The sequence below is a fragment of the Xenopus laevis genome, chromosome 4L, assembly GCF_017654675.1.
Source record: "Xenopus laevis strain J_2021 chromosome 4L, Xenopus_laevis_v10.1, whole genome shotgun sequence".
NCBI lineage: Eukaryota > Metazoa > Chordata > Amphibia > Anura > Pipidae > Xenopus > Xenopus laevis.
In genome coordinates this window covers 69598880-69620013 of record NC_054377.1, presented here as the reverse complement: position 1 = coordinate 69620013, position 21134 = coordinate 69598880, and the positions used below count along the sequence as shown (strand labels likewise).

General features: G+C 39.1%; 1 protein-coding gene across 3 annotated transcripts in view; it reads left to right on the top strand.

Annotated features, from left to right (window-relative positions):
• mtss2.L (MTSS I-BAR domain containing 2 L homeolog) overlaps positions 1 to 17648 on the top strand; it is a 77052-nt gene extending 59404 nt beyond the window's left edge. For all 3 annotated transcript variants that reach the window (XM_018258084.2, XM_041590254.1, XM_018258083.2), the window contains 4 exons: positions 1676 to 1750; positions 3130 to 3291; positions 7386 to 7551; positions 8258 to 17648. In XM_018258084.2, the coding sequence (XP_018113573.1) occupies positions 1676 to 1750; positions 3130 to 3291; positions 7386 to 7551; positions 8258 to 9042 (1188 nt within the window). In that variant the 3' untranslated portion in view covers positions 9043 to 17648. The remainder of the gene's footprint in view (positions 1 to 1675; positions 1751 to 3129; positions 3292 to 7385; positions 7552 to 8257) is intronic.
• The last annotated feature ends 3486 nt before the right edge of the window (positions 17649 to 21134 follow it).

Sequence of the window (21134 nt, the reverse complement as noted above, 5' to 3'; positions counted from 1 at the left end):
CGTGACTTTTTGTCAGAAAACATGGAAGTAGAAAAAAATCCCCTTCCCAGCTCGGCTCTGTATTCGGGCGAATCTTTCGCAAAGGATTCGGGGGAACTGCCGAATCCAAAATAGTGGATTTGTTGCATCCCTAGTTGAAACGTTCCACAATTGATCCCTTAACATTGTTGTTAGTTACAAAATTATTTATTTTGTATTTTTCAAAAAGTTGTTTTAATGGTTTATTTAGAAACTCTTTACCGTGGTCTGTTTGTATTTTTTGTCGTATTCAACCATCTTCTTTGAATATCAGTTCAAATGCTTTTCTCACAGATTGTGCCGATTTGTTACGGAGACACACACTCCAGGCGTACTTCGACAAGACATCTATAATCGTCAAAATATACTTGATACCATCATTATATTTCTGAAAATCTATGATAGATACAAGATCAGCTTGCCATTGCGCATCTATGTCGGAAACAACCACCATGGTTTTTTTTAAAATTCTTCCGTACTGGTTTATGCAGAATGTATGTATCTTGATTGTTTAACCATGCTGTTGCATATAGTCTTTTTATATAAAGTTTCTTTACTTCTTTGTAAAATTTTTCAGTTCCACCAAATGATCCCGGTTTTTTAGCAGAAAAATATTGATTTTGTAATATATGGTCAATGCAAATTTTACGCCTCATTGCTTTACTGTTATCATACAAGTCAACAGTCCTGCAATAATACAAAGGGAGGGGGTGGAAAACACACTCTGAAGGGGAGGGTTACTGGACTTCACTCATCAACATAAGGGGGTGGGGCACCTGTCACTTTGCCAGAAGGGGGCGGTTTGACGAGAGGTGTATACGCATCACTACTTACGATCAGCGGTCGAAGTTACGATAGCAGTCGGAAATTTGCATACAGCGCGAAATAGAAGTTTGAATGGACTTGTATGCTGCAGCAAATAAATAACACTACACAAGCCCAGGGAAACTTAATAAAATTATATAGAGGTGTTCTAATGTCCTACACATGTGCCCACAGTATAGAGTAGGTGCCATATGTTAACAACAGTAGGGGGGAAGGAGGGTACCCTAAAAAATAATTTCAAACTTTTTCAGCCTATCAACCTATAAAAAGTAAAAAACGTCAGCGTTTTTTGGGACTTAGAAGAATTTTCAACTTTTTTTTTTTTACAAACTCCTATTTACTCTATTGCACTTTGCCTGGTCTGACCTGGTGAAATAAACTGTGGCGAAAGAGGTAATGTTGAGAAAAAAAAACAACTTAATAAATTTGCGTAGTTTCGCCCCTTCACCAGAGTGCAACTTCACCTGGCGTTAGGCTGCGAAGTTGCGCTAGTCTATCTACTTCGCTAGCAAATTTTCGCCAGGGACTCTTTTAGTAAATTGGCGAATTCGCCTGTTAGTGAATTTGCCCCTATGGATTGGTGGGTGGGATGGTGAATTCCACGGAAGAGCCAGTTATAGTACTGCAAATATTTTGACTCAATATTATAATGCTTGTAAACCCAGCATATTGAAGGGAAGTTAACATGTGAGATGTACAGAACATTATGGAGAATTTAGTTCTTTAAACACTTATTTTGTTTCAAAATGTTATATAAGGTGTTACTATAGTGGCCAGGTCCAATTTAGTTATAAAGAAAACTTTTCTTTTTGTGTTCTCTTCCTTAAAACAGAAGTCTTCTAGTTCTGCATCTTCAGAAGCGTCAGAGACTTGCCAGTCAGTTAGTGAGTGTAGCTCACCCACCTCTGTAAGTATTTATCTGCTTGTATCAATTATACATTATATCTAATTTTATATCTAATGTTATATGTAACAATAAACCGCAAGAATGTTTTAAGAAATAACTCTGATAGGCTGCAGGATTGTCATCATCCCTGAATTTAAGATTTACTATTATGCGTGACACATTTTTTCTTGTGGGAAAACATTTTTGTCTTGGGTGATACTTTCCAATAGATGGTCATTGTAAGAAAAATTATCTTGTGTTGAAAATAAGTGTGGGGAATTTTTGAATTAAGATTTTGACAGACTACCAGAAAACTTGCTACAATTAGGCCATAAATTATTATGGTATCCAACATATCAGCACAGAAGACATGATGGAAGAAACCCTTAAATGAAAAAAATGCATTTTCATTATAAATCCAATTCTTAAAGTGATACTGACACTAAAAATGTTCTTTTCAAAATACTAATCTACATTAAAAGTTACATAAATGTAATTGTTACTTGAAGTTCCTAAACCTGAGTGTCAGTTAGAGTTTCTAATGCTTACAGACTACTGTTGCACAAATATGGCAGCTCCCTCACAGATGAACATGGAGGTAAAAAGGTAATGTAAAAGCATCAGGCAAATATTTTTATGGCCAAATTATAAATAGCATTCAAAGACAATGTTATGATAGATATAAAAAAGGTTCTTTTTTTGGTGTCAGTATCTTTTTAAGTAGGATGTGGGGGTATAATACCATTTAGTTAACTTGACTTCTTGTGGACAAAAATGTATTGACCTTTCTGCCCCTTATCGGCCACTGTTTTTTTAAGCCTCTGTGACAACAAGGAAATGAATTAATTATGGGAAGCATCCAGTCCAAACTGCGGCAGTTTTCAGAACACTTTCACCAAGACTTCATGAGAAAAGTATGGGGCAAAAATGTGCTTTAAAGATGTATCAATAAGACGAAACTCCAGCACACGAATGCTTAAGGGTTCATAACCCGTGTTTATTGTCAATGCCAAACAGGAAACAACGTTTCGGGGGCGTACCCCTTCGTCAGGTGAGAAGGGGTACGCCCCTGAAACGTTGTTTCCTGTTTGGCATTGACAATAAACACGGGTTATGAACCCTTAAGCATTCGTGTGCTGGAGTTTCGTCTTATTGAGCATTTGTTGGAGGTGCCGTCCTCCTTTAAACCCCAAGCACCGGTGAGGATACTGAGAGACCAGGTGTGCTACTGCTTCTATTTTGCTTGAACTTTAAAGATGTATGACATTTTCAGTAGGAGGTTTGTTTCTGTAACAGAAATTAATTTGTCATACATCTAAATTACTTTAGTAGTACAGAACGAGCATTGTTGCCCATATGCATATATGCCATTTTTTATGATTAAGCTTTGTATGTCCCAGGATTGGTCGCGCTCTGGTCCTTATGAAATGCCACCTGCTACTTCCCTTCAGCGCAGGAAGGATAGAGTTGAACACCTGCGGGAGGCAGAACTTGGCCCAGGCTACCAGATCATGGAGGATCCTTATCGACCCCGCATGTCTCCTGCAGTCATTGCTGCTAAGGTGGGCATAAAACACTACATTACAATCTAAAGTCGTTATCACATTTACACACACTATGGTCAGTTGTTTTTTCAGGAACCGGCTATTTTATGTAAAAATATACCGATATGTAAAAATATATGTGAAAACCAAAGATCTGTGCTGCAACACATTTTAACATCTCTTTTCATTCCAAAAATGATTTGCCATCTGTATCTGAATAAAAGTGTCAGTTAGATCTTTGCATGAGTTTTTGTGATCAGGCAGCACAACGTTTTAAAGGAACAGCTCAGTGTGAAAATAAAAACTGTGTAAATAGGCTGTGCAAAATAAAAAATGTTTCTAATATAGTTATCCAAAAATGTAATGTATAAAGGCTGGAGTGACTGGATGTCTAACATAATAGTCAGAACACTACTTCCTGCTTTGCAGCTCTCTAACTCTGAGATAGTCAGCGACTTGAAGGAGGGCCACATGGGACATTTCTGTTCAGTGAGTTTGTAATTGATCCTCAGCATTCAGCTCAGCCTTTATACATTACATTTTTGCCTACTACAACTACATTAGAAACATTTTTTTCTTTTTGCACAGCCTATCTATTTACCCAGTTTTTAGTTTTACACTGAACAATTCCTTTAACAAGGGTAAGGGCAATAGCCACAGAGTAAATAAGTGATATATATATAGCAAAATAGTTTACTATTTTACACCATTTCTTGGAGTAGAATACACTGCTTTAAAAATTGGCCCTATGATTGTCTTTCACTTGCTGGGATTATGTGGAGAGAGGATAACAAGGGATAACGGGCAATTACTATATATTATTTATTAGGGCAGAGTCTGTAAGCAAATCATTTGTAGCTTTCTTCTACTAATTGCTTGCTGGAGGGGTTATTGATCTCCAATTAAAGGGAATTGCCTTCTTTGTGTAAAACAGTTGCAAATCACGCAGCTTTTTATTAGGTTTAGGGAAAGGTTTTGTGCAAGTCCCAGGAAAGTGTTTAGTGCTTATATCTGAGAAGGCTAAATGGGAAGCTCTAAATGTAATTATGCTCACTGGAAAGCCTGGATAGTTGGGAAAGTTCCAAATAAAGGACCTTGTAGATGTGGGGCTATTGCCCTGGTCAAATTGTTTACAGTTTCCTCATTCTAGTTCTGTTTAGCCTAACCTAGACACAGCTCTTTTTAGGATACAGCAGAGAGGCATTTTCTCTTGACCCTCAAAATGAGATGGAACCTTTGGAGTGAAAAAGTGAAAAACAGATTATAAAGGACATATAATATTGACTGACAGTCGGTAGATATGTTCGGTATACAGATCATGGATATTCATCTTGCGACTGTCAAGCTTTGTTTCCCTTGAATTATCAACATACCACACTGGGGCCCATCTGCATCCCTATTTGTCATATTATTAGTGGACTTACTGTCATCTCACTGCAGGGATTGAAGTTTGCAGTCTACTGATTAGAGTTGCCTGCAGGAATTGCTTTGCATGTTAATATACACTCATGCTAAAATGTTGCTAATGGTTGTTGCTTTGTAGTAATATTTTGGTCTGCAGATAAAGGACATGTAAACCCCCCACAAAATAATTTAACCAGTGAACAGCTCATTTGAAATCTTTAAATACCTGCCACTCTGGTTGTTAAAAGGTTAATAGTTAGACTGTAGCTTCCACGTAATCACTTAAGGCTAAGGCCACACTAGGCGATAGCGCCGCGATTTGACTCGCGGCGACTTTTCGCCGCGACTTTTAAGCCGCAATCGCTGGGGAAACTTTTGCGCTGGCGTTTATGGGGAATCGCGTAAAATCGCCAGCGTAAAAACACACGCTGCGATCTTTTTTCTATTGTCGCTCGAAATCGCCTAGCGAGGCAATTTCGAGCGACAGTAGAGAAAAGATCGCCGCGTGTGTTTTTACGCTGGCGATTTTACGCGATTCCCCATAGACGCCAGCGCAAAAGTTTCCCCAGCGATTGCGGCTTAAAAGTCGCGGCGAAAAGTCGCCGCGAGTCAAATCGCGGCGCTATCGCCTAGTGTGGCCTTAGCCTAAGATTCCTTCTCTTCCTTTAACCAACTCAGCCCTTCCTCTTTGAATTTTACTCGGTTGATGGCTACTGGGCATACTCAGTTCTTCTTAGCTCAGATTACTAAACACACCCTCCAGTCTAACCACCAATGAAGAGATATTATTGCTGCGTCCCAGCTCTGATCTAGCTGTCTGCTCCAATTTTAAACTTAACCTCCTCACCTGTGCTCAGCTTAAAGGGATGCTGTCATGGGAAAAAATGTTTTTTTCCCAAAATGAATCAGTTAATAGTGCTGCTCCAGTAGAATGCTGCACTGAAATCCATTTCTCAAAAGAGCAAACAGATTTTTTTTATATTTAATTTTGAAATCTGACATAATAGCTGGACATTATGTCAGTTTCCCAGCTGCCCCCCAGTCATGTGACTTGTGCTGTGATAAACTTCATTCACTCCTTACTGCTGTACTGCAAGTTGGAGTGATATTATCCAGTCCACCCAGCAGCCCATCAGTAGAGCAATGGGAAGGTAACCAAATAGCGGCTCCCTAACACAAGATAACAGCTGCCTGGTAGATCTAAGAACAGCACTCAATAGTAACATCTAGGTCCCACTGTGACACATTCAGTTACATTGAGTAGAAGAAACAACAGCCTGCCAGAAAGCAGTTCAAAATGACGGGAGATAGCACCTACACACCAATATTAAAAATATAAATATAAAAAAAATACACTTGCTGCTCAGTCCAAGCAAGACTTTTTTTTTATCATAGTATGGTTTGGTTGTATATGCCTGAATTCTTGATTGCAAGAACTTTACAGTGCACATGAGCTGTTTGCAGATGTAAATATTACTGATAATGTGTCAGAGAGAAAATTACCACTCGGTGAAAACTGCTATTGTAAGAAATGTGATGGTGCTGGCAAACAGAGGGCATAAACACAGTACATAAGCTAAGCAAGGCAGGGCTTGGGCAAACAGAATTAGCCAGACCTAGATAAGGATAGCCCTATTAAGAGACAGCCAAGACAAGTCAGAGTCTTGAGGCCAACAAGTTCACCCAGTCAAGTGTCAAGTTGAAAAAAAGTAAGTATAAATGGCATTGCCTACTCTATATTTTCAAGCTGCAAAAAAGTCAGACCTGAAGCATTTTTCATTTTTCTGCTTCTGATATGCCTTCTTTACCTTGCCCTATTTTAAAAATTGACCTCCTATTTCTATATTTATTACACCCCATTCCCAAGTTCACCAAGGCTGATGTCACGCAAAGTGGTTTCTTCACCTGCATTATTCCTTTCATTCAACCCCCTATTGGCCTTTGTGTGACTGCAGTCCGTGTGTTACTGTGCACACCGAGTAGATTTTGTGGTGACATTGCATACAGTGTACTTTTGGAAACATAAGAATTTGCCTTGATGTCTTTTCACATCAGTTTATTGTATTGTTTGTACAAAATAGTGCCAAGGGGCCAGTTAGCCTGTATCACATGCTTGTATTTTACTTTAAGAAGCCACCATACACCGACTCTCGGATCGTTAATATAAGTCATAAATGACAAACAAATTGTAGCCTTTCAGAGCAATAGCTTATGGGGTGCTTGTTCAGTAGGGAATCTGGCCACAGTAGCTACGAGGCTTTATTTGTATACAGGCACACAAGGGCCTGTTCCTAGCTCAGAAGGGTTAGGGAGGCAGCCCTCAGGTGCCTATATGTAAAGAAATATATGCTGGTCATTTGCATCTAAGTCCAGTAACAGAGCTAAGAGAGAAGGTGTGGGTTTCCCTCTCTTCCATGAAGGGCTTTACAAAGGTCTGGGTCCTGGGGCAGCAACAAAACTAAATATAGCACTGAATATAGCACTGAATAGTATAGAAATGCATGAAATGCTACTCTTATTTTCCCATTCTCACTGAGTTTCCCTTTATTATTAGTTGAAAAATTAGTTCTGTCTACAGTTATACATGCAGACAGACAGCCTCTTGCAATAATATATATTATGCAGTCACGCAATAAATTAACACAGCAGGGAGCAAGGTTAAACTTTGATTTTGCCTCTTGTTTTAATGCAAGGTTTTGTTTTAACAGCATGGAGAAGAAGTGTCCCCAGCAGCCAGTGACCTAGCAATGGTTTTGACTCGTGGTTTGAGCCTAGAGCATCAGAAGAGTAGTCGCGATTCCTTACAATACTCTAGTGGCTACAGCACCCAAACCACCACCCCTTCCTGCTCAGAGGACACTATCCCATCACAAGGTACCATTGTTCTGTACCAGGCCAGATAAGGTTAAAAAGCTACAGAAAAAATATACTGAATCTGTTAATTCATTTTTTTAATTCAGTAAGATATAATAAAAAATGAAAAATTATATCCTCCTGTATTGATATAAAAACACATTTTGATCAAAGACCTATTCTATTTTGCTGCTTAAATTCTTAAATCTGGGTTTAATCCCTTAAAATTGCTTTATACTATAAATATTTGAATTCATTTAATTAAATTATTTACCATAATGTCTACCAGAAGGCAATTTCATTGATTTTTTAGACAGAAATGTTTCCTTTGGATACAATTCAGTGTTTTTCCTTCCAGCGTTGTATCCTCTGTTTCCAGCCATCTTCTACTTCCAGAAAATTCTTCCTGAAATCTGTTAATTCATTTGCTATATCTAAATTTAACCATTATATCTTCCCCTGCAACCTAATGTTTGATTTGCTGTCCCTACTACATAGCTTTTTACTGTCAGGTTATCTGAAATTATAGATCCTTGATCTGTAAATCCTTTGGCATTTGACTTACCAATCCTGGAGAAATTAATGTCCAGTATCTGGTTCTCTGTCTGCTGTTAAACAATTCCCAGAACCTCTGACAATACAGGGAATTTTTAAGATCCCTGGTTTATAGTTATTGAATATCAAAATACTTATATAATTATTGTACTTCTGATTTCTTCTGATATAGGTTCTGACTATGACTGTTACTCAGTAAATGGGGATGCTGATGCAGACGGATCTGGTGACTTTGACAGATCATCCACTGTCCCGCGGAGTAGCAGCCTGGCTCAGAACTACCGACGTATGCTTCAGACCAAGCGCCCAGCCTCTACAGCAGGTCTGCCCAGTGCCACCCCTCCTTCTGGGTCTGCACCACCACCACCACAAGCAGCTTCTACTCCCGGAGTGGCAACCATTAGACGTACTCCTTCGACAAAGCCCACTGTCAGACGCACCTTGTCTAATGCTGGACCTATTCCATGCCGCCCTCCAATTGTGCCAGTGAGAACCCCCACAGTGCCAGACTCTCCTGGAGGGGGGCTTGGAGGACGTTCACGTGTGGGAAGTGAAGAGTGTGTCTTTTACTTGGGTGGGGATGATGGTAATCCCCTTGACTATGCCAAATCATCGCCAAAAAGGCTCAGTCTCCCCAATGCAGCCTGGGGTGGCACAGGGGAAATGTCTGTTTATGGAGGAGGGGGCGGAGAGGAGGAAGAAATGGGAGGTGGGCTCTTGGCTGCCAATCGACACAGCCTGGTAGAAAAAATTGGTGAGCTAGTAGCTGGGGCACATGCTCTTGGTGATGGTCAGTTTCCATTCCCATCAGCACAAGATAAGAGTCAGAGCCCTGCTCCAGCAAGTGGGGGGGCTGCATCAGAACCTCCAGCAGGTGACATGCTGGCATCCATTCGTAGAGGGGTACGGTTACGCCGGACCCTCACCAATGACCGTTCAGCTCCCCGCATTTTGTGATTTGGTTTGGTGGGGTAGTTATTAGGATTGGTGCTCTGAGGGGGGAAGGAACGATCATAATGACAAATACTGTGATGAAGGGGTCTGCACACCTATAAACCAAGTGTTGCTTAGACCAGCAGTAGAAGTCTTTTGATTGGTAACTAACCGGCGAGCATTTAATCCATTCCTAGTTTGCCATATTTACCTTATAGTCTATTGGCTTCGATAAGGTGGTGTTTTCCAGTGTTCTACTTACTGTAGTAAATGGGAGGCTATGGCATTTTAAAGTAAATAGACTGTAAGGGATATGTTACTGTCTGCAAATTCCCACACTACATAATTGCTGCACTTAAGTACAGCAGGACTCTAGGACATGTTTTTCCTGAGATCTCCATTATTTGGCTGCACTGGACATTGGCTAGTTTTGTTAGAGGAAAGCAAGATAATTTTCCTTTTGTTGCCTGTTTTCATAGGTATAACACATATATTAATAGGTATGAACAGGTACAACTTCAATAAACCCCTTTAAGCCTAAGCATATAAATATTGTTTTATCCAATAATAGCCTTTTTAATTTATATTCTCTACCATCTACCTAGGCTGAAGTGTTTTCGATCTGCTGGCCTTTGCCATTTTAAGTGCACATAAAATTTGATTGAACATAAGATTTAAAAACTGAACGTGGTGTTTTCCAAAAGGTTAGAGGTAGTAAAATGCCCATTGTAATATACCAGAACTCAAGAATGAAGCTACTTAATGTTTGTCTGCCATCCAGCCTGAAATAGGAGGGCCCATGGGCACTGATTGTCACTGCTGTTAGGGGCCCAAGATTTATGTGGCAGAGAACAGGCCTAGACCAATAGTCAGGACAGGCAGCAAAGGAGCAGAGTCTGTGCACAATCCAAAGGTCAGAGAAGGCAGCAAAGGAGCAGAGTCAGTCAACAAATCTAAGAGTCTTGCAGGAGCTATAAATCACGGACACCAGTTTGGGCAAGAATGTGAATCAGGAAAAGGAAGTGAGGAAGTGCATCATGGGTGTCCTGGTGATCACATGTCCAGTAGGGTACAGGGAAGCCACAGGAAAGGCATGAAGCAGGCACATCTGAAAAGAGAGATAGAACAAGAGAAGCATACCGGTAACCCAGTACAAATATTATTCTGTTTAAATTTTGAAAAAAAATTGACCCTCGAAATGTGAAGAAAAGCTACAGTCGGCTGAATATAACACATTTGAATGGCAAAGTTATTCTATATAAGGAACGTTTTTAAATACCTCTACCCTCCTCTAATCACATCAGAATAGTTATAAATTATGGAATATCTTTTGGCTATTTATTTAGGACAGTATACATTATTCAAACAGAGTAGCTAAAATGAGCAGCACTTGCTTTTTAATCCTGACTTGCTTTTACAGAGCTCTTTTCCTACACACTAACATTGTGGAGGAAAAGCCAGGAAAGCAGGAAGAGACACTATTCATATACTGTTTATTCCATTAGAATTGAGTGGAGCATCTTCTTTTTAACACTGACATGCAAATTGTGTATGTCTTTCATAATGGTTAATATTGGTTACTCAATATTCCCTTTATAAGGATGTTTTGGAAAATTAATACTGCTTAATGTTCTTCTTAAAATGGTAAAGCCTTAATGCAGGGATTCAAAAGCAGTTATTCCAGTTAGCAGTTATTCCAGGAAGCTAAGGGTTTCATAGTAAAAGAGCCAAGGTTTCCGCAGGTCCAGCAACCAACCAATTATATTAAAGTAGAAAAAAGAATAGATGTGAATGATACTTCTATACAAAGGATAGTGGTAGAATATAAGAAAGCACCCAGTTATTTCCATGTGGAATACATGATTTCAAATGTCCTGATATTTTTTTACCGTTATCATTCAGCTAGATTTGATATGTTTGCAATGGGCTATGGCAAACTCTGCCCCTGTTTGTATAGAACTTGTGTACCTGCCAGGTTGTGGATGTTACTGGGAACTATACTGTTAAATTCCAGTTAGATATTCATCCCCTAATATAAGTGCAAGCTGCCTATTTAAAAATATAGCAGCGATGGTCATGTGGCCTTCAGCTTCTCATGTCTGATTTATGAAGAATCAGAATGTTTAACAAAATCTGATTGATACCATATGGAAATGAAATACTTGAATATGGTATATCAATCAGAAATCTTCTTTGTACCTAGACTTATGTTGTATATGGGGAATAAGTACTGGCTACTGTAAAACAGAAGGATTTTCACCATTCACTGTGGAGTTCCAGGTCCATATACAGGCACAATGCCACAGGCTAAATCATAGAATGCCAAGGTTCTCTCCAATATTTTACTGGAGGAGGAACAGTATTTCTTATAATACACATGTTCCATTGAGTCAGGAGACCAAGTAGCCGTTATAACCGATGACACCACTAAGCACCTTTTGTGAAGATCTCAGGTTATTCATGACTTTTGTGTATCAACAACCAATATAGTTAACATTGACACTTGTAACATCACCAAACTGTGATTTATTAAATGCCCCTAGGAATATAATACTGTAGTACAGTACAGATTCTGTAGTTTCTCAGATATTTTCATCACATGGTTCTGTGAAAATCTTTTTTTGAAAATACCCCAAAGTGTGTGGCTTGCAAGATGTCAATTATAGAGTTGTAGTGTAAAGGAATGGTGCCATGAAGCTCTATCGCTATACGTTGCCTCCTACTGGGAAGTGTGAGGTGAGACAACCAATGGCTGTAGTTGCCAAATAGAAGTTATTGACGATTCCTTATATTGCTGATGGGTTAAATAAAATTTTTAGCTGCAACTTGTGCATAATTTTTAGGCAGTGGGTGTATTACAGTTTAATAAATGCCTCCAATAAATGGAGGAGAAAAAAGAGTAATAATAACTAGTTAAATCCTGCATTTAATCATGAGAGGCCCCCTCCTCATTATTGTGACTTCTTGAAAGCAAGCCCTAATTATTCCTATATATTTTCTACTACTAGAATATTTTTCCTCCCTTCCTACTCCCCTTCACTCTGTGCCACACTGATGCCTCACCTGTGCTTTTACCACTGTTGGCAGAATGCAACAAAGTCTACTAAACCCACTGGTGATCCCATCATAGGTCACCTCATTTGCACATGATGGGTGGAAATCCTACACAGTACTAATGCAATAAGGGGCTGTATCGAAAATCTTACAACCAGTAAAAATTTATGCCAACCTTATTACTAGAGAAAAAAGATATAGGAAGGCTCATATTTTGCTTTTCTACAGCAACTGGTAGAAATAATTTTCTTGTGCATGGCTCGTGATCAGGAAGTGAGATGTGCATAGCTAAAGTGTTTCCCCCAGCTGCTCAGAACATTCGGTTTACTTATATGAAGTTTAGAAACCTGTTTTTATACTTTTTAGCAAGGTCCCTAAAATCAGGTTTCTGATTTTAAGAGTGAGCAAGCCTTAACCTGTATATTTATATATGTATCAGAATAGTGTATTAATGCGTCTTGCCTTATCTCATGATTCACCTTTACACACATACACATATAGAACTATTGACCGTTTAGACACCCTGTCCTTGTCTAGGTTCTGAGGCTTGATGCACTAATAAGGCTACATGTTTCCTAAAGAACAAATCAAAAAAAACTGGCATGTCTTGTGTGCCAGTAATTTTTTTTAAAACTTTATCTGTTTTTTTGCATTTAAACAGTAAGACCTTTTTAAAAATCCATGATTTGATCCTTGCATTGCTACTCCAACATATCTGATCCTCCAATATCTCCCCTTCATGATGTGGAGTCAGTATGCTCAGTGCAGTCTCTCTGCTGGAGTGCTATACTTTAAAGGACAAATCAACTGAAATTAACTAGGGGTGCCAATGTGTTAGGCTCCCCCTAGTAAATATAATCACTTATTTTAGACCCCGGCCGGTGCTCCTTGCTGTGTGTCGACTTGGGTTGCTAGTCTTTGAGAACTGTGCCATCATCTCTTCCAATCTCATTGCAATTCACTTTGTTGTGTAGGACACTCGGCATGCACAGTAGTGTAGAAATCTGAACTTCACTCTGTTCAGGAACGTGCAAATGATCCCTGGGACATTGGAAGAGACGGCAACACGGTTCACAAGCATAGTACCCAGGGCTAGGGCTGGTGCACTTTATGGCAAACAGGATTGCTGGCCCAGAGTCTAAGGTAAGTGATTATATTTACTGGGGGTGTCTAACACATTATCAACCCACCCAGTATATTTTGGTTGATTTCTCATATAGTATAAATTTAGGGACAAATGTGTATTCACTTGGATATTCCAAAGTGTTCTACTCACAAATTTCTGATCTATTCATTTATGGACTCTACTCTACATCACATGTAAAGAAGTATTGTTAGGAATTCCATCAGCTAAATGTTTAGTCAGATATCAAATTGATATCATTCAGAGAATAGACGTAACAAAATAAAAAAGAGTATTACATGATATATAGGAAGAAGCTTGTTTAAAAAAAAAAAAAAAAAAAAGTACTAACACAACTCTGCTGTCTTTATCTTTATTAATACTGAGATGTTCACCCTATAAAAAAAGGATGAGTAATCAGTCTGGCAGAGACATTTATTGACTGGTTGGTAATATTATTAAGTACAGGAACTATTAGATGAATTTTCACCTCCCCAAAATTTATACCTGTGAATTGGGGAGTTCTACGCAAGGAGAATATGTTTGCTTTACTGCTGGCTGAGCCAAAGGCAGTGGCATGCAGATGTTATTGGTCACAGAAAACTGCGCAGAGCTGTGTAGCTATGTTCTTAAAGCATCACCTGCTGGCCAGGTGGATAATTGCATTGTATTTTGCTATTCCAGCAGTAGCAGAGCTAGATAGTTATAACAAATACTTCTGTTACAACAAAATAAATGATGTCTTATGCAATGTGCTGGGAGGGTATGCTGAAAACTGAGCTTTTATTTTAGAAAATGAAGCTGTTTTACAGCAATGGCAAATATTTCCAGATATTAACTGGTTTATTAATTGGTGATACAGTAAAGAAATCACTAGATGCTGATACTTGCAGTATGGCTTTCAATACTCCATATCAGCATGTGATGCATTTTTTGGGCTATTCTTGCCAAGGTATGTTTTTGGATTCTTTAAAAACACATGGATGCCCCATCTCAGCCCTGCAGCAGTTGCTGAACTATTTTTATATCTTAGAAGTTGTAGTTCAGCAATAGCAGGGGGAATGAAGTGGTTCAACTGTGTAGAGAGACGGAAGAGTAATTAGTTAACGCAGGCATTAGCACAAGTTCACATTACATTAGTGTGAACATCATAATATAACATGTTACTTAGTTGCACGGGAAACCATATCCCAGTCCCGTAAACCAAAGCAACCAATGAGCAATTACCTTTTGAATGAACTGCTGTAGGAATGATGAAAGCAAATATCTGATTGGTTGGTAAAGGTTACTAGATCAGAGTTCCTTTTTGCCTCATAATTGTGAGCAAAGGATTCTTCTACTGTAAATGTTCTCGTTGGGCTGTGTATAAAGGGGGCACCATGAAAATTGTGACTGTGTAGTGAATAACTTTTTATAGTCCTACGCAAAAATATATTTGTTGTGATTATTCACCTGAGATACAGAGGTTATAATGTTATACTGAGTTGGTTTTTTGACCCCTAATTGTAGTTTATATGAAGATGGGCACATTTCCTTATCTGAATGTGCATAGAGTTCTAATGTAAGGAAGCTAACATTAAGATACCAATAGATAAGAATAAGAGCGGGCAACCTGTGTAATTCCAGCTGTGAAAAATAGAATTTCTGGCAGAGTAGGTTACAGTTGTAACTCCCCAAAAATGCAGGCAGATATACTTTGCTTGGGAAAGTTACATGTAATCCTTTATTAAATAACAACAGTTATGTATTATGCTATATAATTAACTCTAGAGTTTTTTGAACTTGGGTTGGGAAGGCGCAGTGTGATTGGACATGAAACTGAACAACATGAGCATTTCTCTCACATCACACTTGTTTATCATTGTGGGATACACTTGTAATCACTTCAAATGGCTTCTAGATGTATTTTAACATAGTATGTCAAAAATAATATAAAGTGTGTAAAATTATTGCTACCTATGTTTGTTTGGAATTAATGTCAACCTGTGATGATGATGATATGCTCATTCACAACAATGGAGTATGTTGCAACAATCATACAAGGAATGATGATCATTATCATAAAGAATAATTAGCATTATCATTCCTCACCTGGCCTCTTATTGTGCACAAAGCTAATGCAGATCCTCCTGCCAGAAAGACTGATAGTAATAAGGCCCTCTGTAAGAATCTTTGCACAGGTTGTAACACGGTAACACCATCGTTTCAGAAGGTATTTTGTCCAGCAACACATTGCATAGCACTTAGTTAACAATTCTAAATATATTAAATGTTTATTTTTTAACATAATATTGAGAAGCTTGCCCCCCCCCCCAAATGTGTTTAAGGTACATTTTCAGTTGTGTGCATGTATGTAACTGTTTAAAGTCGAGAGAGAATGAGTTACGTGCTGAAAAGATTTATGCGGTGAGGCTAGAATTACGTTAGTTGGAGTTTTACAGATAAGTTAAGGGACACAGGGAATGGTTCTGATACTTCTTTGAAGTTGACGCTATTCAAGTTTGTTTTGTGGAACTGACTTCAGTATGTTTAAAGGACTAAGTAAAGGTTACATAGTAAGACTTTTGTAGAAATGGGTCTGACAAACCCTTTGAAAGAAAAGAGTGATCTTCTGTAGGTTTTTGGAAAGGCCTTTGGTAGAAGATATTTACCTGGAATCTGTGAGTGAATTTGGGACAATATTTTTATATTTAATGGATGTTTATTGTCAAAATAACTGCAGTAGCAGAGTTAGACAGGAGATTACCTGACAAGCAAGACCTTAGCAGCTCATTTTTAAATATAATATGTGCCAGCCAATAGCATACATAGGAATGCATTGTGTATTTTTAGCTCATGCTACATTTCTCCCTACTAGTTATTTTTTTGTTCTAAATCTGGTAACTCACATCCCTACCAGGTGTTATTTTACCTGTGTTTTGTACCTATCAGGGCACCTTATTATCATTGCAGAGATCTTATCCCGATAGTTTTACCCACTGAACATATATATGCAAAGGCGGGAAATAAAACCAACAGAGAACATGTGAACTGATGCCCTGCATGGGTGAGTAAACCTGTACGTTTGTACGTTATGCACCTAGTTGTAAATAGCCTTGGAAATGGTGGGCAAAAGAGGCCTAGAGGGAGCAATTATTAGAACCCATCAGCTTCATTTAGGTAAAGAGTAGTTATATAATGGTCTTAGCTTAGGGCTTTCCAAAATGTGTCAAAAGTGTAAATCTAAGTTTTCCAACTGCATTTAGATATGATAATTGCCATATTGTAAGTGGAGAATCTATATTAAAACCTGGACACTTGCTTATTAGGCCCAGCTTGTGTGATAAAAATACTGGTTAAATAAATGTGTATAACAAAGCACCGTCTGTGTCACCCGACCACCTTCTATACTTTATAGAATTGGAAAAAGGGAAAAGTTAAACCAGAGAATGTTGGGAAGGTTGTGAAGCACAAACACTAAGAAATTCTGTAGTAAAACTGCTATTAAAAAATGAGTATTACATTCATTGCTAAAAGTGCAGGCTTGTGGGGGTTGGCCTATACTGCATGCTTTCGATTAAGGTTTCACATAGGTTTTAGAGAGAGTTTGGTTGGTGCTTTAGAAGTTGTACGCTGGTTTGCAGGACAAACTATCTCAAGCCAAGGTTGCTGCCTTGAAATCATGGAGACCGTTATCTTTTATTATACCTATTGTAGGCGTAGTTCTGTGTGATGTGCCAGGTGTGTTGATCTCTGCAGAATGAGCGTAACATGCATTTTTGGTGCCTATTGCTATGGACTTGGTTGACTGGGTGTTCTAGATCCTCTTCTTTGATAACCCAAAGTAGTAGGATACCAAGAAACAGAAAACTCAAGCACAATATGCTTTCCGCCTTCACCCTCTTACTGTATCCTCTCGGCACATTTCCTTTCTATCTCCCACTGCTCATCTCCATGTGTCTCCTTTTCCAACAGCCCTGATGTTGAGAGGGTGTGTTTGTGTCAAATTAAATGTATCTATAACACAAGGCACTGTTGTCATTGTACAGAGAAGACCTCTTACACTGGATATGTGTGTTTACATATGTAAGCGTGTCAGTCACACCCCTGTTACTTTAACCTATTTCACACTGGGCAGAACAAGTCATCTGCTCTTTTCCACATGTCTTAACTTCATTTTGTACAGATGTTATAAAAAAAATAAAATAAATAATAAACATCGAGTACCATAAATGGAAAATTGTCTTAATGTGTCTTTCAGCTGTGCTTAATTATTCTGCTCTTGCTGTTAACTGTTTTTCTATTTTATTTTTAAATTATTTGAGTTGCACCCCTCTTAAATCTCCTCACTCACTCACTCGTTTTTTTTAAGTCCTTCTTTTGATATTCATCTTTCCTTTCTTGCGCATTATAGCGCTGTTTGGTAACTCCGCACTGTGACGATCCAGTATTAATAAAACTTTTACTGTAAGAATCATCGGCTTTTCTCTTTTTTTTGTGCTTTTAATGGTTAGGTTAATTAAACCCCAGTTTATCCATCCATAAACCCCAATTCCCATGCACACAAGGGGACTGAACTATACAAGCAATTTGAAAAGCTCACTACAGCATGTAGGATGAGATTTTGTATCATGCCACAAAATCTTTATTGCCTATTCTGTGGAATACCTAAATCAGGGGTGTCCAAACTGCCCAGGATGCATATGAATGCGGCCCAGCTTGAAACGCTTGGTTCCCGAGGAAATAGGAGGACCCTGCCCATTGCCCAGTTAGTTATAATAATATAATAATACGTCTATTTATTATCCAGGTGTCCCATATTCCAGTGTATAGCTCCATCTGGTTATCCAACTGGCATTGTTGTTCTTTTCTGTGTATTTTCTTTACTTTTACAAATCAAACGTGTTTGTGTATTTCATGTGTGGCCCCAGACAATTTTTCTTTTTCCAATGTGGCCCGGTGAGCCAAAAGTTTGGACACCCCTGACCTAAATCAATCAAACCAAAGTCTGTCATGTACAGTAGATCAGGCCTAAGACTTAGAGCAGGGGTGTCCAAACTTTTTACAACGAGGGCCAGATTTGCTGAGGTGAAAATGTGTGGGGGCCGACCATTCAGCCCGACATTCTTTGACCCATTAACATTATTTAATTAATTTAAACAAGGAATCGCGTAGCCCAGTGCCAGGCCAATCCGACCGGGCGCCCTAGGCTCCCCTCCATGCTCGCGCGCCCGCTCCCTTTGTGTGCGCACCAGAACGCAGTGCGCACATACATGCGCAAAACACCAGAGGGGAAGGCATGGGAAAGCGCCAGAGGTGAGATGGAGGGGAATGCAGCAGAGAGGGAGTGCAAGAGGGGAATGGAGAGGGAGGGGAAATCGCCGAAGGGGAGGAGAAAGAGCCGGCAGGGTGGGATAGCAGTGAACATGGACTAGGGGTATGCAGAGGACAGGTACCTGCCCATCGCACCCCTTTCATTGCACCCTAGACAGGTGCCTTTTCTGCCTACCCCTAGTTCTGGCCCTGGCATAACCAGGCACATTAGTGAAATGATCTGCCACTTAGTCTATACTGCTGCCTGTGTGCTGAAGGTGTTAGCAATAGACACGTACTGGCATGTAGTGATGCGCCACTCTCACATACTTCTTTAGTTTACTGTACAGGCACATCAGTATGTCTATTGACACCTTCAGCCCTTAAGAAGTATGCGAGAGCGGCGTGTCACTACGTGCCAGTACATGTCTATCACACCTTCAGCACACAGGCAGCAGTATAGACCAAGTGGCAGATCTAATGTGTCCAAATATTACTGCTATGGCTACGCCTGATTGCACTGTGCTGGTGGCCACATTATTATTAATTTCATTATGAAGGCTGAGGGCCGGTGTAAATTTGGAAACGGGCCACAATTGGCCCCCGGGCCTGACTTTGGACATACCTGATTTAGAGAGTTGTTAAGCTGATGTCACGTGTACCAGATTCTCTGCTGTTGGATGTTGTGTCACTTGAAAAAAATTCTGAGCAGAAAATCTTTTACACTAGCACTTTTAGCTAGCACATTTTCCAATAGGAGCCACGGGAGGTGGTCATGGGCAAGGTTCTCCTAAACCCTATGCACATGTGCACAGATCTGAAGGCCAGAGCACACAACAAATTTTATTATTTTCTGTACACACAGAGGCCCATTTATCAACATTGACTTTTAGTGTTTTAGATGTTTTTTTTTAAACAATTAGATTCTTTCATTAAAATCACAAATACCTTGTAATTTATAAAAAGATCTGAATATAAAAAATATGAACAAATAAAACAATGAATGATGCAATAAGAAATACTAAAACCTCAGAAAATAAAATCCAAGAACCTCAAAAACTCTAAATGACTAAAAAAAATCTCATAGGATCAGCGCAGCTCTCATTGACTCCTATGGGAACTCGACTGGTTTTACTTGCAGAAGTTTTCAATTTGAGTTTTTTGTGTGGTTTTTACACTTTATTAATCTCAAATTTTTATAGATTTAGAGAAATAAAAAAACTAATTTAGAGAAAAAAATTGATTTGTGAAAAAAATAGACACCTGTATGTTATTAAATTGGCCCTATGGTCATACAAAAGATAATTTTGGCACATAGCCAAAAGGACCTTAGTGAGAACATCTGTCAAAGACATTTCGCAAAATGTAACCGGAGCTTGATGGAGTCAATATATCTAGTCATAACCAGGATGTTGCTTAGTAGCGTAAACAAATTCTATTTTACTAATTCATAATTTTGCTATATAATTATAAACGTTGCCCACTGCTACCATGGCAGCCATTTTAGGAGTAATATTTTTTAAGACCATGAAAAAGGCCTTGTATGGTGGGAATTATATTTTTAAAGGGGGCATATACCTTACTTTTGAATTTAGGCATAATCAATTCCTTTTGTAGTAAAAATTTAATAAAACGTTTTGTTTGATATACCGTCTCGGTCTTTGTTATGTTTGTATTTCTTATATCTCTCCTCCCTTTCTCTTGCTTTTCTGTGCTAGTATCTGTACAGCTGGCAAGGGCGGCCGCTGCCGTCTCTTTTTTCTGCTGCTGTCTTTTTTTCTGCTAGCAGCAGCCACTAAGAAGGACTGGGCTGGTTATCGATGTAATCGCGTCGGGGTCCTTCTCAGGGCTGCTTGCACTCGTTTCCGCCCAGCTTCTCCAGTGCATGAGCAGGGAGTGGGGCAAGTGATGGGGCAGGAAAATTGGGGGACATTCCCACAGAGCATGGATTAGCCAGATACTTGGGTGCATCTCCAGCAGAACTTTCCCTCCCTTCATATATCACCCTCCCATCTGTCACTTTCTCCTTGTCGCCCCCTCACTGTCACCTGACACCTTGCCTTCATCCCCGACCCCATCCCGTGCCTGTCTGTCAGCTCCAGGACCTTGGCGTCCCCCCTGTTGAATGACTGCAGATTGGAGATCCATGATTTAACTATACCTTTCCTGCTGTCCTAATGCTCTTTGGCCCACATCTTGTTTGTGTTTAATAACACCAGAAAATTAAAGTGTTTTAAAGTAATGAAAATATAATGTACGTTTGGCTGGACTGGTACAACTGGTGTGTATACTTCAGAAACTCTACTATAGTTTAGCTGCTGTGTAACCATGGGGGCAGCCATTCAGAGATGAAAAAGGAGAAAAGGTACAGGATACACAGCAGATAAAAGATAAGCTCTGTAGTATACAATGGGATTCTTCAGAACGTGTATATATATATATATATATATATATATATATATATATATATATATATATACACTGTGTATCCTGAGCTACACAGCCTAAATATTAGTAGAAGACTAACATTGGGAATCTGTTAACTAGAGGAGAGGGTTAGAAAAACAAATATCAAGAAAGTCATGATTGTTGAGAATCTTTATCCAATTTTGTTCCCTAAATGTCCCCTGAAAGTTTTCTTATAATT